This window comes from Phaenicophaeus curvirostris, chromosome 4 (assembly GCF_032191515.1).
Source record: "Phaenicophaeus curvirostris isolate KB17595 chromosome 4, BPBGC_Pcur_1.0, whole genome shotgun sequence".
Taxonomy (NCBI): domain Eukaryota; kingdom Metazoa; phylum Chordata; class Aves; order Cuculiformes; family Cuculidae; genus Phaenicophaeus; species Phaenicophaeus curvirostris.
This window is the reverse complement of record NC_091395.1, coordinates 78,616,815-78,627,725: the sequence shown is the minus strand read 5'-3', so window position 1 is coordinate 78,627,725 and position 10,911 is coordinate 78,616,815. Positions and strand designations below refer to the sequence as shown.

Sequence of the window (10,911 nt, the reverse complement as noted above, 5' to 3'; positions counted from 1 at the left end):
AGAAGAGACTCCCCCCAAGCATCCCAGGGGATGCAGCGGGGTCTCCTCTGGGTCCCCCTGGGACTCATTTGAGCTCCCCCCCAGCCTCCCGGGGATGCCGGGGTGTCCTCTCCAGGATCCCCTGGTCCCCATCCGAGTCTCTCCAGGGTCCCCCCCGAGCATCCCGGGGATGCAGCGCGCTCTCTCCCCGGGTCCCCCCGCGGGGTACGCCCGGTGTCCCCCCGCCCCGGGACGGCCCCCCGGGGGGGTGGGGGGGGGGGGGTCGGTGCCCGGTGCTCCTCCCCGGAAATGATGTCAGCGGTGCCCGGCCGCGTCCCCCGCCTCCCCGGGGAGGAGGAGGAGGAGGAGGAGGAGGAGGAGGCGGGCGTTGGCTCCGGGGATGGGCCCGGCCCGGGGGGGGGCGGCTCGGCTGCTGCTGCTGATGGTGCTGGCGGCGGGGGGGGGGCGGCCCCGGCGGCGGCGCCGGGGGGGAGGGCAGCGGGGGACACCCCAGCCAGACCACCCCCCCCCCGTCGTCGTCGTCCCCCCCCCCACCTCCCGCCGCCGCTGCTGCTGCTGCTGCCGCCGCCGCCCCCCCCCCAGCCCGACCCCGGCACCCCCGGCACCCCCGCCCCGGGCACCGGGACCGGCCCGCCCCCCGCCCGGTAACCGGCCCCCCACGGGACCCCCCCGACACCCCGCGGACCCCCCCGACACCCCCCCTGCCGCCCCTGTCCTCGCTAGCAGCATCCCTGCCCCTCTGCGAAAGCCTCCTGCCAGCCCTCCATCCCTCCCTCCCTCCTTCCATCCCTCCCTCCTTCCATCCCTCCCTCCCTCCCCTCCATCCCTCCCTCCCTCCCTCCTTCCCTCCCTCCCTCCCTCCCTCCCTCCCTCCCTCCATCCCTCCCTCCCTCCCTCCCTCCCCTCCTTCCATCCCTCCCTCCTTCTATCCCTCCCTCCATCCCTCCCTCCTTCCATCCTCCCTCCATCCCTCCCTCCTTCCATCCCATCCCCTCCCTCCTTCCATCCCTCCCTCCCTCCATCCCTCCCTCCCTCCTCCCTCCTTCCATCCCTCCCTCCTTCTATCCCTCCCTCCCTCCATCCCTCCCTCCATCCCTCCCTCCTTCCATCCCTCCCTCCCTCCCTCCTTCCATCCCTCCTTCCATCCCTCCTTCCATCCCTCCCTCTGCTGCTCCTCTCTGTCCCTTTCCTTCATCCCTCCATCTGGTGCTCCAAACCTTCCTCCTTCCTTCCCTCTCTTCCTCCATCCCCCTCCTCCATCTCTCCCCCCAGTGCTCTCCATCCCTCCCCCTGCTCCTCTCCATCCCTCCCTCCAAGGCTTTAAGCCTCCCTCCCTCTATCCCCCTCCCTCTCTTTACTCCTCCATCCCTCCCTCCACTTCTTCCACTCTTCCCTCCCTTCCTCCCCCACTCCCTCCACTCTGCACTCCCCATCCCTCCATCCCACCCTGTCCTTCCCTCCACTCCTCCTTTCCCACTCCCTCCCTCCACTCTTCCTCTGCTCTCTCCATCCCTCCCTCCACTCCTCCCATCCCTCCCTCTCTCCACTCCTCTGCGTTCTCCTCTCTCCCTCCCTCCATCCTCTCTCTCTCCACTCTCCTGCTTTCCCCACTCATCCCTCCCCTCCTCTTCTTTCCCCATCCCTCCATCCTCCTCTCCTCCCATCCCTCCCTCTTCTCCACTCCTCCTCTTTCTCCATCCATCCCTCTCTCCCCTCCTCTTCTTTCCCCATCCCTCTGCCCATCCCCATCCCTCCTTCCACTCCTCCCATCCATCCCTCTCTCCACTCCCCTGCTTTCCCTACTCCTCCCTCCACTCTGCTCTCCCCACTCCTCCATCCTCCCCTCCTCTTCTTTCCCTCTCCCCTCCTCCCATCCCTCCCTCTCTCTATTCCTCCTCTTCCCCCAGTCCTCCCTCTCTCCACTCCTCTGCTTCCCCCTCTCTCCCTCCCTCCATCCCCTCCTCTCTCCACTCTCCTGCTTTCCCCACTCATCCCTCCCCTCCTCTTCTTTCCCCATCCCTCCATCCTCCTCTCCTCCCATCCCTCCCTCTTCTCCACTCCTCCTCTTTCTCCATCCCTCCCTCTCTCCACTCCTCTTCTTTCCCCATCCCTCCATCCCCACTCCACCCTCCCTCCACTCCTCCCATCCCTCCCTCTCTCCCCTCCTCTTCTTTCCCCATCCCCTCCTCTCTCCCCTCCCTCTATCCCCACTCCTCCCTCCCTCTCTCCCCGTCCCCCTCCCTCTCTCCACCCCCCGGTCCCCACTCGCTGCCTCCGGGCGGCTCCTTCTCCAAGTTGGGGGCGCAGCGCCCGCCCCCCCGCTCCGCCCCCGCCGGTGCCGCTTCCCCGGGCGCCGCGGAGCTGCGGGCATCCCGGCCCCTGACATGTTCTCGGTGCAGGAGGCGCTGCCCCGGGGGGGGCTGCCCATGAAGGAGGAGCCGCTCCCCGCAGGGCTGCCCTCTGTCCGATGGCTGCAGGGCACCGGCGTCCTCGATGCCAGCACGGCCGCGCAGAGGTAAGTGGCTCCGCGGGCATCCCGGGCTCTACAGGCATCCCTGGGTACGTGAGCATCCCGGGCTCCGCGGGCACCCCTGGGTACGTGAGCATCCCGGGCTCCACGGGCATCTCTGGATATGTGAGCATCCCGGGCTCCGCGGGCATCCCTGGGTCTCTGAGCATCCCAGGCTCCGTGGGCATCCTCAGGTCTGTGAGCATCCTGGGGTCTGTGAGCATCCCAGGCTCCGCGAGCATCCCTGGGTATGTGAGCATCCCAGGCTCCGTGGGCGTCCCTGGGTCTGCGGGCATCCCTGGGTTTGTGGGCATCCCAGGCTACATGGGCATCCTCGGGTCTGTGAGCATCCTCAGGTCTGTGAGCATCCCAGGCTCCGCGAGCATCCCTGGGTACGTGAGCATCCCTGGGTCTGCGAGCATCCCAGGCTGCATGGGCATCCTCGGGTCTGTGAGCACCCTCGGGGCTGTGAGCACCCCAGGCTCCATGGGCATCCCTGGGTCTGCGAGCATCCCAGGCTGCGTGGGCATCCTCGGGTCTGTGAGCACCCTCGGGGCTGTGAGCATCCCAGGCTCCACGGGCATCCCTGGGTCTGCGAGCATCCCAGGCTGCATGGGCATCCTCGGGTCTGCGAGCATCCCGGGCTCTGCGGGCATCCCTGGGTCTGCGAGCATCCCAGGCTCCGCAGGCATCCTTGGGACTGCGAGCATCCGTGGGTCTGTGAGCATCCCAAGCTCTTGGGTATCCTCGGGTCTGCGAGCATCCCAGGCTCTGTGGGCATCCCTGGGTACGTGAGCATCCCTGGGCTGCATGGGCATCCCTGGGTCTGCGAGCATCCCGGCCTCCGTGGGCATCCTGGGGACTGCAAGCATCTCAGGCTCTGCAGGCATCCCTGGGTCTGCGAGCATCCCAGGCTCCACAGGCATCCTCGGGACTGCGAGCATCCGTGGGTCTGCGAGCATCCCGGGCTCTGCGGGCATCCCTTGATCTGCAAGCATCCCAGGCTGCACGGGCATCCCTGAGTCTGCGAGCATCCTGGGCTCCACGAGTATCCCTGGGTCTGCGAGCATCCCAAGCTCTGCAGGCACCCTTGGGTCTGCGAGCATCCCGGGCTCCGTGGGCATCCCTTGATCTGTAAGCATCCCTCGGTCTGTGAGCATCCCGGACGCCATGGGCATCCCTGGGTCTCTGAGCATCCCAGGTTCTGTGGGCATCCTTGGGCTCCACAGGCATTCTCGGGTCTGCAAGCACCCCTGGGCTCCACGGGCATCCTTGGGCTCCGTGGGCGTCCTGAGCTGCACGGGCTTCCTTGGGCAGTGCCAGCATCCTGAACTCTGTGGGCAGCCTTGGGTCCACGGGCATCCCTTGGCACTGGGAGCATCCTGGATTCCGTGGGCTTTCCTGGGCACTGCGGGCATCCTTGGGCACTGGGAGCATCCTGGGCTCCACGGCACCCTGGGCACTGGGAGCATCCCGAGCTCCCTGGGCTTCCTTGGGCACTGGGAGCGTCCTGGGTTCTGCAGGTGTCCTGAGCCCTGTGGGCATCCTTGGTCACTGCGAACATTCTGAGCACTGTGGGCATCCCTGGCTCTGTGGGCATCCCGGACTCTGTGAGCATCCCTGGCTCTGTGAGCATCCCAGGCTCCCCAAGCACCCTGGGCTCTGCAGGGATCCCTGGGCTCCGTGAGCATCCCCGGGACCTCAGGCATCCCGGGCTCCCTGGTGTCCCAGGTGCTGTGGGGTGTCTTGAGGGCTCCAGAGGCTCCCTGAGATCCTGTGGGGGGCTGTGGGCATCCTGAGCACTGCGAGCATCCCGGGCTCCGCGGGCATCCCGGGTGCTGCAGGCATCCAGTCACCATGGGCATCCCGGCCTCTGTGGGCGTCCCAGGCATCCCGGGCACCCTGCGCATCCCGGGTACCACGGGCTCTTTAGGCATCCTGAGCGTTTTGGGCATCCCAGGGACCGTGGGCATCTCGGACACTCCGGACACTGTGGGCATCCCAGGTATCATGGGCATCCTGGGCACTGGGCATCGCGGGTGCCGTGCGTATCCCGGGTACCACGGGCTCTTAGGGCATCCCACCCCCCCCCGCCCCTCACCTCACATCCCGGGATCCCTGGGCATCTGCCCCACGTTCCGGGGGCTCCTTGGGGCTCGGGGTGCCCCTTACCCCACCTCCCATGGCATCCTTGAGCCCCCTGGAGCATCCAGAGCCCCGGCACCCCCCACATGCCAGGCATCCCATCTGTGCATCCCATCCCTGCCCAATCTAGGGGTGCTCCATGCACCCCATCTCCATCCCCTTCCCAATCAGTGGGTGCTCCATGCACCCCAACCCCATCCCTTTCCCAATCTAGGGGTGCTCTGTGTACCCCATCCTCATCCCCGTCCTCCTGGGGGGATCCGTGCACCCCAACCCCATCCCTTTCCCAATCTAGGGGTGCTCTGTGTACCCCATCCTCATCCCCTGCCCTCCTGGGGGGCTCCGTGCACCCCAACCCCATCCCTGCTCAATCTGGAGATGCTCCGTGCACCCCATCCCCTTCCCAACTGGGGGGGCTCTCTGCACCCCATCCCTGCCCTCCTGGGGGGCTCCATGCCCCCCATCCCTGCCTAATCTGGGGGGTCTCCGTGCACCCCATGTTTTGGGGGGACCCCAGGGGTCCCCCAGGGCTCCAGCCCCCGGTACAGTCACGGTCCCCGCTGGAGAGCTGGTGGCGGGGGGACATCACGGTGGGGACCCTGAGCTCGGGGACAGCGCACATAGGGGGCCACGGAGTTGGGGGACACGTGGAGCCCCCCGGGAGGGCAGGGGATGGGGTGCAGGGAGTCCTGAGCACCCCAAAGAGGGCAGGGAATGGGGTACATGGAGCCCCGCGGGAGGCCAGGAGATGGGGATGAGGATGGGGTGCATGGAGCTCCCCAAGAGTACAGGGGATGGGGCACACAGAGCCCCCCCAGATTGAGCAGGGAAGGGGATGGGGTGTACAGAGCCCCCCAAGAGTGCAGGAGCCCCCCCAAACTGGGAAGGGGATGGGGTGCATGGAGCCCCCCAGGAGGGCAGGGACGGGGATGGGGTGCAGGGAGCACCATGGGGAGGGCTCCCCCACCACCCCGCGCACCCCACCACCCCCAGCCCCCCCAGCTCCCGTGGGACCCCATGGCCACTTTGGGGCGATGCCAACTGGCCCCCCCCGGCCGCCACGGGGACCCCGATGGGTCCCGGTTCCCCGGGTGGGGTGCAGTGACCCCCCCCCCCCCAAACAAGGGGAGCCCCCCGGGAGCGGCGGCGGCGGCTTCGCGGTGCCAAGCGCGGCGGCTGCTTTCCTGTAAGAGCCCTTGGCGGGGGCCGCGCTGCTTGGAAATGCTCTGATTGCCTTTAATAATTAATCGCAGCCGCGCTCGGCTTCGGGGAGCGCCGGGGGGGGCCGCAGCCGAGATGCAACCATTAGCGAGCCCCATCGCGGCACCCCCGACCCGAAAAGCACTTTAGGGCCCAGGCTCGGGGGCAGCTGAGGGAAGGGGCGGCTGGCACTGGTGGCACTGGTGGCACTGGTGGCACCGGTGGCTCTGTGCCACCTCCCCGCTGGCTGTGGATGGGGGACAACGGGGTCCCCTCCCCTGGTTATGGGGGGACACTGGTGGCTGGGACGTGGGTGGCATCCTGGGAGATGTCCCCATGTCCCGATGTCCCCACATCCTGCTGTCCACACGTCCTGGTGACCCCACGTCTTGGTGTCCCTGTGTCCTGGTATCTCCACGCCCTGGTGTCCCCATATCTCAATGTCCCCATATCTCAGTGTCCCCGCATCCTGATGTCCTCATGCCCACGTGTCCCTCTGTCCCAATGTCCCCACATCCCGATGTCCCCATGTGCTGGTGCCCCCACGTCCTGGTGCCCCCACCTTCTGGTATCTCCATGTCCTGGTGTCCCCATATCTCAGTGTCCCAACATCCTGATTTTCCCACGTCCCGGTGTCCCCATGCCCCAGTGTCCCTCTGTCCCGGTGTTCCTCTGTCCCTCCATCCTGGTGTCCCCATGTCCTGCCCCCACGCTGCTGCCGTGGTGACACCAGCCTGGGGCTGAGGTGACCGGGATGAGGAGCAGCCGGTGCTGGAGCATCCCTGGGGACAGCTCTGTCACCCTCCCTCACTGTCCTTTCTCTGTCACCCTGGGGACAGCGGTGGTGGCCCTGGAGCAGCTCCGGGTGCAGAGGGGGGGACCCGAGGAGGAGGTCCCCATGCTCACCCTCCGTGTCCTCCTGGTGCCGCAGCGGGGTGGGCCTGGCCCGAGCCCACTTTGAGAAGCAGCCGCCCTCCAACCTGCGGAAATCCAACTTCTTCCACTTCGTCCTGGCCATGTACGACCGGCAGGGCCAGCCCGTGGAGATCGAGCGCACGTCCTTCATCGACTTCGTGGAGAAGGAGAGGGTGAGGCCCCCGGGACGGGTCGTGGTGGGATGGGATGTGGTGGGATGGGTCTGTTGGGATAATGGGGTTGCGATGAGATGGGTTTGTTGGGATGATGGGTTGTGGTGGGAATGGGTTTGTTGGGATGATGGGGTTGTGGTGGGATGGGTTTGTTGGGATGATGGGTTGTGGTGGGATGGGTTTGATGGGATGATGGGGTTTTGATGAGATGGGTTTGTTGGGATGATGGGATGTGGTAGGAATGGGTTTGTTGAGATGATGGGGTTGTGGTGGGAATGGGTTTGTTGGGATGATGGGGTTGTGGTGGGATGGGTTTGTTGGGATGATGGGTTGTGGTGGGAATGGGTTTGTTGGGATGATGGGATGTGGTGGGAATGGGTTTGTTGGGATGATGGGATGTGGTGGGAATGGGTTTGTGGAGATGATGGGGTTGTGGTGGGATGGGATGTGGTGGGAATGGGTTTGTTGGGATGATGGGGACGGGGTCATGGAAGGGAAGGGGTCATGGTGGGAAGGGGGTTGTTGGGATGATGGGATGTGGTGGGAATGGGTTTGTTGGGATGATGGGATGTGGTGGGATGGGTTTGTTGGGATGATGGGATGTGGTGGGAATGGGTTTTTGGAGATGGTGGGGACGGGGTCATGGAAGGGAAGGGGTCATGGTGGGAAGGGGGTTGTTGAGATGATGGGGTTGTGGTGGGAATGGGTTTGAGGTGGGGTGGGATGGGGTTGTGGCGGGACGGGATCCTGTGCTCTTGGAGGTGCCCGGGTGCAGAGGCTGAGTCCCCTCCCCAGCTCATCACACGTGTGGGGAGCAGCCCTGGGCCAGGAGGGGGGTGTGGTGGGAATGGGTTTGTGGAGATGATGGGGTCGTGGTGGGAATGGGTTTGTGGAGATGATGGGGTTGTGATGAGATGGGTTTGTTGGGATGATGGGGTTGTGGAAGGGATGGGGTCATGGTGGGATGGATTTGTGGAGATGATGGGTTTGTGGTGGGATGGGGTGGTTGAGATGATAGGGTTTTGATGTGATGAGGTTGTTGGGATGATGAGACTGTGGTGGGATGGAGTTGTGGTGAGGTGGGTTTGTTAAGATGATGGGGTTGTGGTGGGACAGGGCTTCAGCGGGTTGGTTTATTGAGATGATGGAACTGGGGTGGGATGGGGTTGTGGAGATGATGAAGCTGTGGTGGGACGGGGTCCCTGTGCCCGGCTCACTGGTGACCCCGCTGTCCCCGTCAGGAGCAGAACGGCGAGAAGACCAACAACGGGATCCACTACCGGCTGCAGCTGCTCTACAGCAACGGTGGGTGCGGGGCGGGGGGGCTGGGGCGCGGGCAGGGCTCACCCCGCTCTCGCCGCAGGGCTGCGCACCGAGCAAGACCTCTTCGTGCGCCTCGTCGACTCCGTCTCCAAGCAGGTAACGGCGCGGGCACACGCGGGTGCGACGGCTCTGCTGGGGTTGGGGTGGGGTGGGATGGGATCCTGTGCTCTCGGAGGTGCCCGGGGGGCAGAGGCTGAGCCCCCTCCCCAGCTTGTCACACATATGGGAAGCAGCCCTGGGCCAGGAGGGGCGTGTGGTGGGAATGGGGTTGTGGGTGGGATGGGTTTGTGGAGGTGATGGGGTCGTGGTGGGATGGGTTTATTGAGATGATAGGGTTGTGGTGGGATATGGTGGTTGAGATGATGGGGTTGTGGTGGGAATGGGCCTGTGGAGATGATGAGGTTGTGATGAGGTGGGCTTGTGGAGATGATGGGGTCATGGTGGGATTGTTGAGACGGTGCGGTCGTGGTGGGATGGGTTGTGGTGGGAATGGGTTTGTGGAGGTGATGGGGTCGTGGTGGGATGGGTTTAGTGAGATGATAGGGTTGTGGTGGGATATGGTGATTGAGATGATGGGGTTGTGGTGGGAATGGGTTTATTGAGATGATGGGGTCGTGATGAGATGGGTTTATGGAGATGATAGGGTTGTGGTGGGATGTGGTGGTTGAGATGATGGGCTTGTGGAGATGATGAGGTTGCGATGAGGTGGGTTTGTTGAGATGATGGGGTCATGGTGGGATTGTTGAGACGGTGCGATTGTGGTGGGATGGGTTGTGGTGGGAATGGGTTTGTGGAGATGATGGGGTTGTGGTGGGGTGGGTTTAGTGAGATGATAGGGTTGTGGTGGGATATGGTGGTTGAGAGGATGGGGTTGTGGTGGGAATGGGCTTGTGGAGATGATGGGGTTGCGATGAGATGGGTTTGTTGACGTGATGGGGTTGTGGTGGGTATGGGGTCATGGAAGGGATGGGATCGTGGTGGGATGGGTTGTGGTGGGAATGGGTTTGTGGAGATGATGGGGATGTGGAGGGGATGGGGTCGTGGTGGGATGGGGTTGTTGAGATGATGGGGTTGAGGTGGGATGGGGTCGTTGAGAGGCGGAGGAGGGCATGTCCAGGTGTGGCGAGGCAAGCACACCTGGGCAGGTGTGTGCAAGGCAGGCCTGTCTGTAAGGTCACACATGGGGGGGGCGAGGCAGGTGGGTCCAGACACACGTGTGCAAGGCAGGTGTGTGTAAGCGCCTGTGGGCGTGCAAGGCCACAGGGACGGGTGCGTGCGTCCAGATGTGCAGAGTGGGCACATCTGGATATGTGTGTGCAAGGCTGCCTTGCGCACACGCATTCGCGTGTGCACAGATGCACACACACGTATAGATGGATGCACATGCACACCTAAACATGCATGTACAGATACTCCCGTGTGCACAAACGTGCACAGATACACACATAGACTGATGCACACGCATTCACACGTGCACAGATGCACGCACACGTATGGATGGATGCACATGCACGCCTAAACATGCATGTACAGATACTCCCGTGTGCACAAACGTGCACAGATGCACACATAGACTGATGCACGCGCATTTACACGTGCACAGATGCACACACACGTACAGATGGATGCACATGCATGTGTGAACATACATGCACAGACACTCCTGCATGCACACGCGTGCACAGACACACACATAGACTGGTGCACACGCATTCCCACGTGCCCAGTTGCACACACGTGCCTGCATGCACACGCGTGTGCAGGGGCTCCCAGGGGCACAGGCATGCGTGGACAGACGCGCAGCCCCCCGCAGCCCTCCCCGTGTCCCCCTCCGTGTCCCCCCCAGGCCATCGTCTACGAGGGGCAGGACAAGAACCCCGAGATGTGCCGGGTGCTGCTCACCCACGAGATCATGTGCAGGTGGGTGGGGGGGGGGGCCTGGTGTCCCCATCCCCGTGATGTCACACACCCAGCCAGCGTCCCTGCTGTGGGGACCCCCGTCCCAGCACCCCGGGGACACTGTTGTCCCCTCTGCACCCACAGTGGTGGGGGGGTCGGGGACCCTCGGAAGGGACACGGACCCTGCTCACCACCCTGTCCCTGAGACTCCGGGGTGCTGGGGGGGAACATGGGTGGTGACACTTCCAAGCTTGGTGGCACCCCGAACTGGTGGCATCCCCAGGCTGGTGACACCCCAAAGCTGGTGATGCTCCAAAGCTGGTGGCATCCCCAAGCTGGTGGCACCCTCAGGCAGGTGGCATCTCCAGGCTGGTGACACCCTGAAGCTGGTGGCGTCTCCAGGATGTGACACCCCCAAGCTGGTGGCACCCCCAGGCTGGTGACGCCCAAAGCTAGTGACACTAGGGACATGGACCCTGCTCACCCCCCTGTCCCTGAGCCCTGGGATTCTGGGGAGGCCCTAGGTGGTGACACCCCCAGGCTGGTGGCGCCCCCAAGCTGGTGGCATCCTCAAGGTGGTGACACCCCAAAGCTGGTGGCATCTCCAGGCTGGTGACACCCCAAGCTGGTGACAGCCCCCGAGCTGGTGGCATTGCGAAGCTGGTGACATCTCCAGGATGTGACCCCCTAAGCTGGTGACACCCTCAGGCTGGTGGCATCCCTAGCTGGAGCAGCAAAGGGCTGGAC

General features: G+C 64.5%; 1 protein-coding gene across 1 annotated transcript in view; it reads left to right on the top strand.

The window, feature by feature from the left end:
* Positions 1 to 2,308: 2,308 nt before the first annotated feature.
* The window catches only part of EBF4 (EBF family member 4), a 30,149-nt gene continuing 21,546 nt past the window's right edge, over positions 2,309 to 10,911 (top strand). The window contains exons 1-5 of the mRNA XM_069856682.1: positions 2,309 to 2,515; positions 6,786 to 6,942; positions 8,184 to 8,247; positions 8,306 to 8,361; positions 10,112 to 10,185. Coding sequence (XP_069712783.1) covers positions 2,385 to 2,515; positions 6,786 to 6,942; positions 8,184 to 8,247; positions 8,306 to 8,361; positions 10,112 to 10,185 — 482 coding nt within the window. The 5' untranslated portion in view covers positions 2,309 to 2,384. The remainder of the gene's footprint in view (positions 2,516 to 6,785; positions 6,943 to 8,183; positions 8,248 to 8,305; positions 8,362 to 10,111; positions 10,186 to 10,911) is intronic.